The 16,397-nt window shown below is 40.4% G+C and overlaps 2 protein-coding genes across 5 annotated transcripts in view; one reads left to right on the forward strand and one right to left on the reverse strand.

The window, feature by feature from the left end:
• IFT80 (intraflagellar transport 80) overlaps window positions 1-12,045 on the reverse strand; it is a 65,762-nt gene extending 53,717 nt beyond the window's left edge. The window contains exons 1-3 of one of the 2 annotated variants that reach the window (XM_053390409.1): window positions 11,856-12,045; window positions 10,183-10,293; window positions 6,441-6,659 (exon numbers count right to left, since the gene is read on the reverse strand). In XM_053390409.1, coding sequence (XP_053246384.1) covers window positions 6,441-6,659; window positions 10,183-10,222 — 259 coding nt within the window. In that variant the 5' untranslated portion in view covers window positions 10,223-10,293; window positions 11,856-12,045. Of the gene's footprint in view, window positions 1-6,440; window positions 6,660-10,182; window positions 10,294-11,813 lie in introns of both variants that reach the window. The other variant, XM_053390408.1, reaches the window with a different exon arrangement.
• Window positions 12,046-12,639: 594 nt separating this feature from the next.
• SMC4 (structural maintenance of chromosomes 4) overlaps window positions 12,640-16,397 on the forward strand; it is a 38,958-nt gene continuing 35,200 nt past the window's right edge. Inside the window, exons 1-3 of one of the 3 annotated variants that reach the window (XM_053390407.1) lie at window positions 12,640-12,812; window positions 14,635-14,821; window positions 15,782-15,957. In XM_053390407.1, the coding sequence (XP_053246382.1) occupies window positions 14,692-14,821; window positions 15,782-15,957 (306 nt within the window). In that variant the 5' untranslated portion in view covers window positions 12,640-12,812; window positions 14,635-14,691. Of the gene's footprint in view, window positions 12,813-14,601; window positions 14,822-15,778; window positions 15,958-16,397 lie in introns of all 3 variants that reach the window. The other 2 variants (XM_053390406.1, XM_053390405.1) reach the window with 2 other exon arrangements.

Here is a 16,397-nt window from a genome sequence, read left to right on the forward strand (position 1 = left end):
CTAAGGGCATCATGACCCTTCTGACTACCTTTGGCTTAGCTCCTGGGATTTTAGAATCTGAATTCCAAGTTCTACGGGCATTCTTATAAATTAACCAAAGGGGTTTTCATAGCAGTTTGGTTGAGTGGTAGAAAGTCCTTTCATACAAAATGGTGGAGAACATCTGCTGCTCAAAATATATCTATTGAGACTTGCTGAACCAGCTAAAAGGAGCATGATGACATTTTTAAAAACTACACTGCTCAAGTATCCTTGAATATGCTGCTGGGATTGTAGAGAAGCACTGAGCCCATCCTCACCTGGGATCCAGTTTGCACCCTTATGGAGGAGCAAAAGAGAGAAAGCTTCAGGACTATCCTATATTTATAATAGCTTGTTTAAAAGGGCTTTTCACTTTCACTACCCCACCTATGTGTCACTGAACCCCCTTCATAGAATGATGCCAATAGCAGTGTTGACTTTGAAAAGAGAGATCTGGGAACATACTAAAATGGAAAATCTGCTATTCTGGCTCATCTTACAGGCATACACAAGGAGGCACAATCATCAGGGGGACATTCAAAGTTCAGGTCTCACACACTCCCGTTGCATAAATGATTTGCCAATGCTTATGTATAAATACTAATTTTAGATTCTGAATGTTATGAACTAAGACTAGTTGCTAGTTGGCAGGGTAAAAAGGGAACTTTTATTGTAATCCATAAGGATTTTAGAGTCTTTTTTTGTTTGTTTTGGTTTAACCTTACTTAGTACAATCTTGCATGCGTCAAATCTTGGAACCCTGTTCCTTTATTGTCACAACTAGTGCTTTGTCAATGGGCAGTGACTCTGACAAAATTAGGGAATGGTCTGGACCACAAACCTAAAGTCCCATTTAGAAACCTGAATGACTTTTGATAAGAATAACTGGAGAAAACCTTTTGGACTTTTTGTGTGGAAGGGGAAAATATCACTATTCTCTCATACCCCCTTAAGAAACGAATACTTAGCATATGTCAGAGAACTAAGGCTAATTAGTCCTCCTTCTCCTCCTAGTGAGAATAGTGCCAAGTATGTAAAAGTGTTTCAGTAACTTGCATTGAGCCATTTGTATATGCTTTCCCAGACACCCAACATAGCACTAAGGCAATCCTTCAATCAGTGCAAGGATTTCTGATTGTGCAATGCAGCATTCTCCCTATCTCCTTTGTCCTAAATCTGCTCTAGAGGTTCTTACAACCCTACATATTTGGGCACATGGTGAGAGGAGAGCAAGTCCCATTGTGCAAGTGGAAATCTTTACACTGACGAGTGCCCTCTGTATGTGAGGTTAGTTGTAGAGAAGCATCATGAGCCAAATCTCCTTTGAAGTGGGCCCATTCAGTATTTGTTTTCATGTTTACCATATCCTTATCTTATAAATGATAATGAAACTCCCATGTAATGCTGACTATGGCTTACTGCAAATGAGCAAACACATGGGCTGCTAGAGAGGAGATTGTGGCTATTTTGCTCCTCCCCTTTTATCTTTTGCTACTGCTCTGTGTTTGAGTTAAACTGCAGTTTGGCTCAGCTAACTGTCTGAAGCAGGGCTCAGGGTTTATCTCTCCCAGACAATCCACAAGTTGTAAACCATAGGATAAACCTTGGTTCCAGCTTGTGGTTTGTCTGGAGAGAGCTAAACTACAAGCTCGGGTCTGGACAATAAGCCAAACCACAGCTCAGCTCAGTGTAGCAGAAAACATCCAGGGAGGAGCAAAGTGCTACAATCTCCTCTTTGGAACCCCACGTTTGTAGTAAGTCACGGTTTGGCTTAACATTATGTGGGAGCTGGGCAACTGTAAACATTTCAGCAAGGAAACAGCTTTTTTGCTCTTTAATGAAAAACCAGAGGGAAAATGTAACCCACACTGAGCCTCTGAGATAGAGCGGGATAAAGTGAAGATCCTCGTTTTGTTTTGTGTTTACATTTTAATGCTTGTTATTTTATCACCTGTCTCCTCAAAATATAATGGGATAAAAAATAAATATGGATATTTCCCATTTTGTAGCAGTATTTTCCAAGAATAGTTCACATATGTAAGATATTGGGCTATTATGGTGCCAAGCACCATAAAAGCCTTTCTATGAAATCCTATATCATGTATAGGCTACCAGTGTGGTTGGTCTTAAATGTGACAATCACAGATGATTAACTCAGCAAATCTAGGAATTCTATACTACAGCTTTGTTTTTCAGAAGATGTGTTACTCCTGTTAATCTATGAATTATAGCAGCTGTCTAGTTAGATATACTTCAAGACATAATGGTCCCTCTATTACATATGTGGTAAAATAAAGGTCTCAGTGGGCACTTTCTACTTTTTACACTGCTATTAAAAAATCTAAGATGCATTCATAAAACACAGGGAACTCAGGGGAATTCTGGTTTGCAATATTAATACCATAAATAAGATTAAAATTGGTGTACTATCATGTAAGAGGGATTCTCTTGGTTACATTCATACAGAACCAATTTGTAGGATTTTGATTGATGGCATAGGAATGCTCTGAGAAACACATTAGTGGAATATAATGTCTATATATACATAACAGTTGCATTGTTCTCTTTTCAGTGGATATAATATGTTTCTTTAAAAATGTCTTTATCAATCTTCATGTTGTAGATGCAAAGGAACATGAAAAAAGCCCAGTCCTGTCAGTGTAATAACGTAAAACAACTTGAGCTCAGGATGACAACAATGGTAGCTTGTTCATTTGCTGTCTAAATATGTGTGTGAGTGTTTGTGTGTTAGGATAACAAAATAAAACTATTTGGCTTTAAAGAGATGTTTTATCTTTTGAGTTTTGCAAGTTGAGTACATTTCCCCCTTATGCCTTTGATATTGTCAGGATTTTTTAAAAAATACGATAAATGTGCATTTTTAAATCTTCAGCCATAATTATATCAAACAGATTGTTGTATGTATAATACATTCTATTTTAAAGTATACACAAACATATACAGCTACTTACATTAGAGAAAAACTTGTTGTCATTTGCCATAAACAACAATGTCCACTGTTTGCTTGGAAATAAGTCAATTTACTTCAATAAATGTCCACATGAATGCATCTTCTACCTCTCCACATCACAACCAGTGAAGGCGGTGAAGGTCCTCCATCTAGAGGCAGATGGAGGACGGATGGCAGATAACAGATTGAGGTTGAACCCTGACAAGATAGAAGTACTGTTTTTGGGCGGGCAGGAGTGGTGGACGCCCTGGTCCTGAATGGGGTAACTGTGCCCCTGAAGGACCAGGTGCGCAACCTGGGAGTCATTTTAGACTCTCAGCTGTCTATGGAGGTGCAGGTCAATTCTATGTCCAGGGCAGCTGTCTACCAGCTCCAACTGGTACACCGGCTGAGACCATACCTGCCTGCAGACTGTCTCGCCAGAGTGGTGCATGCTCTGCTTATCTCCCACTTGGACTACTGCAATGTGCTCTGTTTGGGGCTGCCTTTGAAGGTGATTCAGAAACTACAACTAATTCAGAATGCGGCAGCTAGACTGGTGACCGGGAGTGGCCACTGGGACCATATAACACTGGTTCTAAAGGATCTTCATTGGCCTCAGCCCAGACACTGTAGTCCTCCTCAGAGGGTCTTCTGCTGGTTCCCTCACTGTGAGAAGTGAAGTTACAGGGAACCAGGCAGAGGGCTTTCTCAGTAGTGACGCCTTCCCTATGGAACACTCTCCCTTCAGATGTAAAGGAAATAAACAACTATCAGACATCTGAAGGCACTCCTGTATAGGGAAGTTTTTAATGTTTGATGCTTTATTATGTTTGATATATTCTGTAAGCCACCCAGAATGACTGGGGAAACCCCGCCAGATGGGTCGGGTGGTATTATTATTATTATTAAGCGGGTGCAATGAGATATGAGACAGTGCAGGGCCCAATTTTTTTATGCATTATAAAGTGTGGGTGGGCAGATGATTTAAAGTGCAACATATGTCAGTGGGAGGGAACAGCTGGACCTCCAACATACCTGTACATTTGATTTTTCTCTTGGGGTGCTTCCTGCTAGCTTTGCATACCCTCAAGGAGAAATATCATTAGGGTAAAACATGTGAAGACAGGCTCTGGATTGAGAGGACATGACCAATAGTGAGTCCAATGGTCAAGAAGGCGGTTTCTGCACATGCTGTAGGAGGAAGTGAGGGGCAGATGGGGCTCATGAGCCTGGGATGGTAGCCCATCTAGGAGAAGGAAAACTCTCGATTCTAAAGAAAGAGCTAAGGAGTAAACGCTACACATATCTGGAGTGGAGTCCCTAAGACAGTTAAATGGCAACTACAGCAGCCAAGTTGGTTCCAAACAGATTGCTCTGCTTTCCCTTGGACCACATCAGCAAGGCGAAGAGGAGGGTCTTGTTGTCTAGGCAGCCCAGGATTTCCATAAACGCTGTCCAGGCTTGCGTCTCAGAGAAGTCACTTCAGTACTGTTAACACATCAATTTGACTTCACCCCCAGAGGCCCACTCCATTGTCTTACAAGACGGATGGATGCCAACAAAACACCGGCAGGTATCAAACAGCTGGTCTGCTGTCATTATGTCCATTTTCAGCCAACTGTCTTAAAGCATTCACTTTTTCTACTATGCAAAAGTAGCTTGCTGTTGTGCACTTCTCCAAAGCCTACAGATAGAAAATTACTGCTTATTTTCCAAGGGTTGTATCCAGCTTATGGTCAAAGTAGACCTATTGAAATCAATGAACTGGGCTAATGTATGTGCATTGATTTCAATGGATCTATACTGAGTATAAGTTAGTTGGATACAACTCTTCTGAATTACCCATTTGGCAGTCTTATTAATGTCAAAATGGATGCAAAATCAAGAAAAAATGGCTAATAGGTTTGCTGACTATAAATGCTTTCTCCTTAGAAAAGATCCCTTTGAGAAAAAGTAAACAAATATGGATTAATTGGATTAAAGTGTCAAACTAATCAGTTACATTAATGCAAAGTGAAAGAAGGAAATTAAACTGAAGTTGGGGGTACAAAATAAGCTATGTTCTAGTACAACACACTATGTGGGGTGACCGCAAAGCATGTCATGTTCCAACAAGAAAGCCAGATTGCTTTCTGGCATGCAGTTTGTTGACCATATTACACTAGGTTTTGTAACAACTGCACTGGTTTACAATTTGTTTCTGGGCACCATTCAAGGTGCTGGTTCTTAACTCTAAAGACCTAAATGGTTTGTTGCCAGAGTATCTGAAAGGCCACCTACCTTTAATTTAAGATCACCTTTGGCGGCTTCGCTATTTGTTGTACCAGCAAGAAAGCTAGATTGGTGGAAACATAGGACAGGGCTGTTGCTGTGGTAGTACATTGTCTATGGGACTTTTTGCTCTGCATGGCTGGTTTTAAGTGAAATTACTTCCACATTTTTAAAAATTTAAATCATACTAATCTGCCATGGTATTGTTTCAAAGTTTTGAAGCTAACTTTTTTCAAATTGTGGATAGTCTCAGTGGTTCTTTGGGGCCAAAAGGCAACTCAGTATTATAAATAAAATAAATTGCTTATCAAGACAGATACCTGATTTACAGTTAGAATAGATACCAGAAGAAAAAAAATCTCTTCTACTAGTCTTGACATCAAAGTCTCTGATATAGACAATTGTCCATGAGTGTCACAAGGAAAAATGTGTGCATTATTCAATATAGCTCATGATTGCAATTATTCTTATTTGCACTAAAAGCAACTGGAAAGGAACCATTTAATACAAACCACACCAGGACAACAGAGATTGCACGTAATATAGTATGTATGTGCATCTAGGCAGAGCTGATTCAGCATACCAGAGCTACTCTGCATGTAGATCTAAATTTACCCTTTTCCCCACATCCATGCTACTGCTGACCTACACCTATGGTGTGCTCAAGGCAATTTCTGGATTGGACCAGATAAGATTTTGTTCTTAAAAGATACACCAGTTACAAAGCTGTAGCATTCTTACTTGAATTGCTTGCAACATCCCAACACTTTGGTATGTTCTTTCAACTGCTATTGTAATTAAACTACTGTTTTCCTCTAGAGTGAAAACAAATCATCCCAAATACATGCTTATGTCTGGCCAGTGTATTTACAGCATAAGGTTAGACCCCAATGTTTCAATGCAAGGGAAAGAGTACAAAATACTGTAAAGTTGTACAAAATCAAGGATCAGAGAAGGTGACACTTGAAAGGAGTCATAAAGTTAGTGATTAAAGATGGTGCATTATAATCTCAGCAGAAAGTGTAGACTCAAGAGCAGTGCCATTTAAATGACTGGACATTACTAATTTAGGCCCATTAATTTAAAAGGAACTACTCTAACTCATTTGACTACAACTTTGCATACTGACAAAATGAAATACTTTCAAAAGCATTGTACTCTAAAATAAGCTACATACATCTCCATGATGACTTACCATCAGAACTTGTAAGTACAAAGTTCTCAGCGTGAGTTTGTCTCTTTCCACCAAAACTTTTGGGAAACCAGTGAAGATCGATGGGATAGATATCATCAGGAAGCTTCGCTACTTGTGTTGTCTCACCATTTAACAAGTTCCATTTAATAATTTGGTGGTCATCACTGCATGAATAAAGATCGTCTGCTGTTGTCCAGCCTACACAACTAACCAATTCCTTATGTTTTAACAGAATTAAGGAATTTAAGAATATTGGTACAGTTAAATCTTCATACATATTGGCAAAGACATTATTTTTTCTTCATTAAACTTTTTTTAAAACATGAATTACCGTAAAATTATTTAAACAAAAAAGATGCAAGGGTTGGTAAAGAGAGCTCAACAATTATACATACTAATAATTTATTTCTTACTTATATTTTCTTTACAGGGTTTTGAGATGGAGAACTCAAAATGTCTATAGCAGTGTTTCTGAAAATTGGGTCTCCAGCTGTTGTTGGACTACAACTCCCATCATCTCCAGCTAGCAGCAGCAATTTGAGAAACACTAGTCTATAGTGTGCACTTATAGGTTGTAACTGGTTTTGCAAGGCCTCTTTAGTTATTATACTATTAGACTTATACAAATCATGAAAATGATAAAGGCTTTTTGAGCACCAAGCTTTAACATCTCCTACAGAAAATCTTCCTAAAAAGGAAGGATAGTATGCTAATAGCAATAGGAGAGGTGTACCTGGCCTTAATACACCCATCCAGGACTTTCAGGTATGAAATATGCAAAGGGATAGATTTTGACCTTCTTTACAAGTGCTCTTAAAAACCAACAACTGGACCAAGTTCATAAAGGACTAGAAAAGTTGCATCTGCTGGTTGTCTAAGCACTAGGTAACCTGGAATATCTTTTTGGTCCATATAAAGCTGGCTTAAAAATATGATGCTGGCTCTTAGGACTTAGAAATACAGTGGTACCTCTGGTTACGAACTTAATTAGTTCCGGAGGTCCATTGTTAACCTGAAACTGTTCTTAACCTGAGGTACCACTTTAGCTAATGGGGCCTCCTGCTGCCGCTTTCCTCTTTGTTTTCCCTTAGTTTGAAAAGGTTCATTATGATTAGCAATAACCAGGAATTACATGCAAACCATTATTTGAAACTATGTTTTGTAGGTAATCCAATTTAGTGCTTATTGGTTTGCCCAACTCAAGACACAACAAACAATATTTTTTATTTTACAAGATTTATAGACTGCTTAATTAAAAAAGGAATTAGTTTACATAAAGTAGTATACAGTGGAACCTCAGCTTGTGAACGTGATCCGTGCGGGAGGCACGTTCACAACCCGCAGCGCCGCATCTGCGCAAGCGTGGGTTGCAATTAGGCGCTTCTGCGCATGCGCAAAGCGCCATTTAGTGCTTCTGCACATGCACTGAAAACTGGAAGTAACCCGTTTCGGTACTTCTGGGTTCAGCGTGCAACCCAAAATTGCGTAACCTGAAGCATCTGTAACCCGAGGTACCACTGTACTAATTAATCAGAAAAGAAAGCAGTGAATATGTGAGCCCATTGTATGTTCTGGGTGGTTTGGAGGCTAATAATATATTTTAATTCAACCTTTGATGTCTAGTGCAAAGCTTTCTGTGCTTTGTGAGCCAATGGTGTGCCACTCTTGTGCTGCATTGATCATATGTGTAGTACAAGGAACCTGAATATGGGGATACAGAAGTAAAAATCAAATAGCTAGCACTGAAACTGTTTACAATAACTTATCAACCAATAACCTTTTGCATGTCTGAGCATCAGTGACTTTTCCTCACAGATTTAAAAGTTCCATGATAACATCAGTGCATGAACAGGAACTAGATTCTATATGGGCACTTCCTTTTCTTCCACACTTCAATGCAATAGATGCTGTTAAACTTTGCATAATTTTCCTAACTCAAGCAGAAGCAAATATATGGGCAGAAGGATTATTGCCCCTCCTCAAAAACTGTGCTATTTTCTCAGGGAATGTAAGAGTTCTGTTGAATAAGACCAAAAGCCTATCTAGTCAACCATCCTGTTTCACAAAGTGGCCAACCAGATGTATCTGGGAAGGCAACAAGAAGATTAGACTGACCAGCTCAATTGAGAGCATTCACTTTAGTTGTGAACATATTAATAGTAATTTGTATTTTACAAGTGGGGTGCCACAGTTCCTGATATCTTTTTTTTTTTTAATTCTCTTACACAGATGGGATTATTCTAACAGGCCTTAAAATGCTGTTCAATGATAAGTCTTCTATCTTCCCTGGCTGCACAACAATATCCATTTGCTCAAAAACAGTAGGTCTGATGTTACTGCCTGAAACTGGACCGGTTTTCATGTCACAGCAAATGACAGTTAATGGGTTTTTGAGAATGTGCAAACCCTGTTTAACTCGTCTCCTAGGACAAGCAAGAACAACACAGTGTTGCCTAGGCGAGTGCTATCTGAATCAGGTATCATAGTTTGCTTTCCTTACAACCCTTGGCTGACCATCACTGTTAGTTTGGAACTAATGTGAAGTCGGTGACGGTCCTGTGTGAGTGTCTGGAGGTGGTTGGAGGTTGGATGGCGGCTAACAGATTGAAATTGAATCCTGACAAGACATAAGTACTGTTTTTGGGGGGCAGGAGGCGGGCAGGTGTGGGGGACTCCCTGGTCCTGAATTGGGTAACTGTGCCCCTGAAGGACTAGGTGTGCAGCCTGGGAGTCATTTTGGACTCACAGCTGTCCATGGAGGCGCAGGTCAATTCTGTGTCCAGGGCAGCTGTGTATCAGCTCCATCTGGTACGCAGGCTGAGCCCCTACCTGCCCGCGGACTGTCTCACCAGGGTGGTGCATGCTCTGGTTATCTCTTGCCTGGACTACTGAAATGCGCTCTATGTGGGGCTACCTTTGAAGGTGACCCAGAAACTAATCCAGAATGTGGCAGGTAGACTGGTGACTGGGAGCGGCCGCCGAGACCACATAACACCACTCTTGAAAGACCTACATTGGCTCCCAGTACGTTTCTGAGCACAATTCAAAGTGTTGGTGCTGACCTTTAAAACCCTAAATGGCCTCGGTCCAGTATACCTGAAGGAGCATCTCCACCCCCATCATTCTGCCCGAACACTGAGGTCCAGTGCCGAGGGACTTCTGGCGGTTCCCTCGCTGCGAGAAGCCAAGTTACAGGGAACCAAGCAGAGGGCCTTCTCAGTGGTGGCACCCGCCCTGTGGAACGCCCTCCCAGCAGATGTCAAAGAGAAAAGCAACTACCAGACTTTTAGAAGACATCTGAAGGCAGCCTTGTTTAGGAAAACTTTTAATGTTTAATAGACTATTGTATTTTAATATTCTGTTGGAAGCCGCTCAGAGTGGCTGGGGAAACCCAGCCAGATGGGCGAGGTATAAATAATAAATTATTATTATATTATTATAAACAAATCACACTGATACCAGGTTTAGACATAACACTAAGCCAGGGATTGTGGTTTGTTGCTCGCATTCACACTAAGGGATCAAAGGCAGTTTACCACAATATGTAAACTGGACCATTGTAGGACAAAGTGTATTGTCAAAAATTTTGTGTCTTTCTTACAGGGTTTGAGCTCTGAGAGATACAAAATTTTATGTTGATACATTTGTGATTTTTTTTAAAAAACCACATTGTTACAAGCACTGAGAAATATCAGAACATTGTCAGCTATGCCTATGACATAGGTTTGAGATGAACAAAGGATATGTTTTGGTTCCTTCAACAGAGATGTCTTTAATCTCATTATGATTTCTGTTTTTGATCATCCAGTTGCTACATTGATAAAAAAAATCTTCTTGGTTGCACAGTTAATACCTGTAAAACACATACAAAAAAGTAACCTGTACTAAAATATTAATACTCACATTTTAATCAATCATTACCTTCTCTGGCCCAAAGTGGTAATGCAATGTGCTGCAGATTTATGCATAAAGATGAGGAAGTGTTTGTATTAACTTTTCAATATAGTCAGATACTTTGGGAAAGCTCTCGACCCATTCCTGGCAATAAAATGCCAAGTTACAAACAACTGTTGGAAGAAAAAAATGTTTACAAAAGGTTCTGCAGAAATAATGGACTTTAGAGAACTTCTTCAATTGCCATAACTCCCATTAATGTAAATTAATGGACACTTTCTTATTCACAAGAGAATATGCCATTATGCACAACATATGCCCTCTAACCTCTTGGGATTCCAGCAACATAGATACTACAACCCACCAAGGAGTTACTATGCAAGGATTTAGCAACAGAAGCTGGCCTTGCAATGATTTGCAGTCTTTTGGTTCCTGGCAGTTGACTACACAATATTGGTTTTGAGCCTATTGTGCTTTATTGTTACTGATTTTGTTCTCAATCATTGGCAAAGCTTTAACTGATATTAACTGACCAGACAAAGTAACACCTAGGCAACACAATCCAATGTTTGTTTACTTAGAAGTAAGGCCTATTGACTTTAATGTGGCTTACTCAGATAAAGTGTGCAATGGATTGTAGCCTCAGAGTGAAATATAGGGTTCAAATTATAATGGACATATGGATTTTTTCCCCTTGGAAATTTGAAAAGAATGGGGAAAACAGTTCCTTCATGACATTTTAAAGTGCAGAAATAACTTCTAAATACCTTCCATAATCACAAAGCTCCAATGTAGAATAAAATCCTCATTCCCCTTTTTTTATATAAAAAAGCATGTGCTGAAACAGGGGGACAACCTGTTTTAGTTAACATATTCCATTGGCTTCTATGAAATACTTTACTTTCTCTTACTGATGCTCCACATATGAGCAGAAATGGCCATAGAGATGGCTTTGCCTATGATTCTAGGACCATTTCATTGACAAAGTAACCTCTGCAATCAATCAATCACTGCAGTATGGGAACCAGAAGATTTTGTTTCAAAGGCTACATCTGTACAACAACAGCAGCAGCAGCATCTTCCGAACCCCTTTTCTTTTCAGGGCTTTGAAAGCTGCTCCGAGTTAAAACGGGATTAAAAATGAAGGGGAAAGCTGCATGTCAGGCTGTAGGCAGGCCTCCCTTCACCCCCCCCCCCGTAAAGTCCACTGTTGCTTTCTATCCCCAGGTTAATAACTCCCGAGAGCTTCAGTGGGGTCACCCCAAGGAAGCGAGAGAGAGGACTGCAACATTGGAGCCTGGAAAGTAATACGAGAAAGAAAGGCACCGTTGCGTACCTGGCTATAACACATTTTTGCAAAACCTGCGCATACTAAAGACTCCGGAGGTTTCGGCGGCCAGTCACTCGCTCAGGTCTCTGGACCTGACCATTTCCCATTCCCTCGCCCGCCCCCCTCACACCTGCTCCTTCCTTTTTTACCTGTGCAAGGTGAGCACCTAGTCCGAGCGCACAGCGCCGTGCCTCTGAGAGGAACTCGGAGCGCTGAGGCCTCTGCTCCTTAACTTGTCTCCGCGCCCGCTTGCCAGTCAGGTATCCCCGCTCCAAGAGCCCTCAGAAGTTCGCCTTTCTGGTCAAAAGTACACCCTCCCTCCTCAGCGCTGTTGATGCCAACCGTGAGCGGGAAGCCGTTCGGTCTCTATAGCGACTTCCCGCGAGATTTTTCACTCCACCCCCCCGCACCCCCCCGCCCGCGAGGTTTCGTTATACTCTCCTTCCCACCTCAGACCCTCCCAGAGCGTGTGACGCCAGCCGTGACGTCAGGGGGCTGACCTGTCAAATTTGTATTAAATGCATCAATATTTTAATATAGCTATATCTATATACGTATAAAAATCAGTTTCTCGTTATTCCTCCGCTGCTTGTTATATTCTATTGGATCTTGTTGCTAGGTGACCGATTCCGCCTGTCGGATTATCCGCGGGAGGGGCTCGGCTCCTTTCCCCTTTTCATTACATTTGGATATTTTATATTTTAATCCTGTGTTCAAAAGCATTCTATACACACGCACACATATACGGTATACTGTATATACTTCTCTATTTTTTGGAGGGGGGGATGCTGAGGAAAGCATGACGTGACAACCCCCCCTTTCCGCTAACTAACGGAAAACAAGATGGCGGCGCGAGAGGGTTTCCCCCCCTCCTTTTTCCTCTCTTCGTTTTTTTCCCCTCCTTTCAAACCTGTGGGAAGCCGGCCCCTTTTTTCATTCCCCAGCGTGCTTTGCGCGTTTCTAACGAATTTCGTTACGAGTTTGCCGTTTGGGCGCCATTTTCGAGTGTAGAAGCCGCCAAGGCTGCAGGCAGGAAAAGGGAGCTTTCTGCAGCTCGCGCCGCTGCTACGTTGGGAGCGCCGTCGGCCCTCGCTCCAGGTTGCCTGTTCTGGGCCGTGGATGGGGACGAAGTACTCTGACTCTGCCTGGTAAGAATACCTTTTTTGGGGGAAGAAATGTTCTTGCTTTTAGGTTTTTTGGGGAAGAGAGTTTTGAAAAGCTTCCCTCCCTGCAGTTAGAATGGTGGGTGAAACTTTCGGTAAGGTTCATGGACTTGGCTGGTGCTTACTGGTACTTGGGAAACTTGTTCGCTTTTTTTTTTTAAAAAAAATCTTCAATATTAAATATAAAACTCCCACAAACTATTCTATGAGGAAAAAGGCGGCAGCCTTCTCTCTCCCCCTCCCCTCCCGAAACCGGCCGCTTTTTCCTTCTCCCCCGCTTTCCCCCCTACCCGCCTTCGTGGGGGTGGGGTGAAAAGCTATATTTGCTGGCGATTTCCGTTGCTATCGGTAAAAGCAAGTTAGTCTCCTTCCATTCGCTCCTTGCACATTTTTTTATTTATTTTTGCTGATTTTGGTATAGGCTGTCAGACTTTTTATAATCATAATTTTCTTTTAAAAATAGATTCTTTCCTCCCAGCATGATTTTTATAGTCGCCTGAAGGATTTAATTCTTAGCCGTTGGAGCAGTGAAGTAGATATTTCCCCTTCCCCCCTCCCGCGAAAAAAATGACTTCAACTGGTTGCTCTCGGTAAAAAGGCACGTACGCATCGGAGTCAAGGGAGGGAGGGCTGGATGATTCCAATGCATTCTTAAAGAGCATGCATGCCAAACTATTTATTTTTAAAACTTCTGCGTTCGGTTCACAGCAAAGTTTTTTTTATTTTTCGCGGCCCTGACCTGATGAGTGATATTTGGCAGTAGTAGGTCTGTAAAGTGCTTTTAGTAAAGCACCACTAATTAGACCCCCTTGATTGGAAGCAAGCTACGAAGGGGTGGGGTGCGGGGAGGAGGTGATGGATTTATGAAGGGTAAAAAGCCCGATTCATTTATTAGGGCGCTTAATTTCCCACAATACTTGTGAGATAACGTGCATAAATTAAAACAGCCGTTGCTTTGCAAACCTATTAACGTTTGAAAGCCAACGTCACTTCTTTCAGTCGGATTCCTTTGGACTCCTGGAGGCTATAAATGTCAGTGAAGTATAACTATTACAGTATCTTTCCTGAGTATGCTATTGGCTTAAAGAGAACGTTAATAAGCCTATTTAATTATTGGGTGTGGGTAAAATTAATACAAAACAGTCCGCATCCTATATGCATGGGCTGAGATTTTTTATTTGATGTCAGTTATTTGAAGAGGTCTTTTGAACATGATTTTAATAATCCTTGATTATGAGAAGCAAAATAACATCTCCCCTTTCAGTCCCCCCCCTTACGTTATATACTTAAATATGGGCTTTCTTGAATTACTCTCTAGTCAGGTACCAGTAAAAAAAAGGTCCTCGTTTCAACTTATCTTCATTGGAATAAAAGAATGAGAACGCATCTTGTTAAGGACTCTATTAAATTATTTAAGCAATACCAGACTAATTCTTGAGTTTTGAACCTGAACAGAATGCTTTAAAAATAATTCAAATAAAGGGCTGGAGATTACACTTCTTTATTGTAAAGTTATTTCTGCATTTAAGGAGATTACACCTGTTAATTCTGGTTAATAAAATAGGCAATATTTTTGTTTTCTATTAAATTAGTTAACTTTTTAATATATTGAGTTAATATGACAGTTGTAAATTGTCAGTTACAGTGGAGAATGGGAGGAGAGGTACTACATACTTGTCATAATAGCTTGCCAAATTGCAAAATTAACCCACATTTTAGATTAATATTAGGCACTGGACACACAACTTTATCATTTTTTTAATGTAATATTTAGGTCATTGGGATTTTTTCGTTTGCATTAACAAAGACGATAACAGGGCTTCTGTAGTTTGGTTGTTTGGAATCGGAACAGCTAACTGAAATCATGCCAAGAAAAAGAGCTAAAATATCTACAGCAGCCCATCACAAAGGCAATGAACCCTTGGATGACTCCTTCAGTGATGGGGAACCTGAAAAAGAAGCCAATATGCACACCCCTGAAGTACCTCAGCAAGGTCAGTTTCTCTTCATCTTTATATATTTGGCTCATAAACTTGGCCGTGGAGGTGTCCTGCTTAGAAGCTAGGACAAGTCCAATTTTGCCTTTAACTCTGTGATGTTTTCCACATTAGTTATAAATGTTTCAGGTTAGAGGCAGTATCTGTCTTCTTATTCCTAGTGTTTAGCCTGTACTCCTTATATTGTGCCAGAAAAGCAAGAAATGATTTAAACAGATATAATTTTAAGGTGGTGTGAGAGTAGTTGTTTGCATCTTGTGTGTCCTTAGCAAGTACTGTGTATATTTTAAACATGTTTGAGCTTTGCATCTTGTATTGAGAACGTCTGCATTGAAACGAAGCAGTAGGCCACATAATACAGTACATTGGTCATCAGACATTTAGGATTTTATTGGTGAATGGGTTAATAACTGAAAAGTGACACCAACAAATTATTCAAAGAAAACGTTGCCTCAATGAGTTAAAAAATTGTTCTACGTCTTCTTGAAATCTAAGTGGCCAGTTTTCTCTGTGTGTGACAAACTTCCTGTCTTTGAGGAATAGTGCTGTTGCTGTCATTACAGCTTGCAGGGCATTGTGCAGAGATCCTCAGACCACCTCCTTTACAGTGTACGTAAGCTCTGAGCATGCCTGAAAATGCAAATCTGTAGAAAAAGTTGTTTTCTTTGGATTTGTATGGATGAAAGACTCTTACTGCCAGCATATTACTTTGAAAATGTTGTGGCTTTAAAGTACAGTTCTAGTGGTAGAATAAGTTTGCTTGTAAATGGAAGCAACGTTCTAGATCCTTTTCCTAGTAATTCAGCCTGTGGATAGAAATGTGTTGATTCTTGTATAGTAACGGTGTTACTGGAAGGGGGGATTCTTCTGTTTTTACTACAGAGATGAAATATTTGTAGGTGTATGTAGTCATTAAGTTCGTGTGTCTTTCTGCTTTTGTTTGGAAATTTCTAGCAGTCTCAGACGGAGTAGTTGACAATCGCAGTTTAGAAGAGATTTTGAGTAGCATCTCTCCTCCCCCACCTCCAGCAATGACCAATGAAGCTGGAGCTCCTCGTCTCATGATAACTCACATTGTAAACCAGAACTTCAAATCTTATGCTGGGGAGAAAATTCTAGGACCGTTTCATAAGGTATCTTTCTTTTTTAAGTGACTTCTAAGTTGAGGTAAGACTCTTTTGACTTAGCTGCTCTTAGTAAAGTGAAAATTACAGATTGCTAAGTAACATGGGGGCGCTTTAAATGAAAGAATGTGAATTACTATTGTCTGTACTTCTGTTTTCAAGATCTTGCTTTCTGTGGAATTCAAGCAGCTAGAAAAGGATGCATCTTTTCTATTATGAATAATTATCAATAATTCACTTATACAATATGAGTCCATGTTAATTTGAAAACATATCGATACCCTTCAAGTAGCTAATTATAAACATGTTTCTTTGTAACATTTTGCTTGCTGAGTGCAGCTCATTTTGCAGAGTTCACAGGATAAAACTTCAGAAATTTGAGCTAATAGGAGGTGTCTTTGAATAGGTTGTACTTTTTACCGTTGGCTGTAAAAACTAAGCTTTCCAGT

The sequence above is a fragment of the Podarcis raffonei genome, chromosome 5, assembly GCF_027172205.1.
Source record: "Podarcis raffonei isolate rPodRaf1 chromosome 5, rPodRaf1.pri, whole genome shotgun sequence".
Taxonomy (NCBI): domain Eukaryota; kingdom Metazoa; phylum Chordata; class Lepidosauria; order Squamata; family Lacertidae; genus Podarcis; species Podarcis raffonei.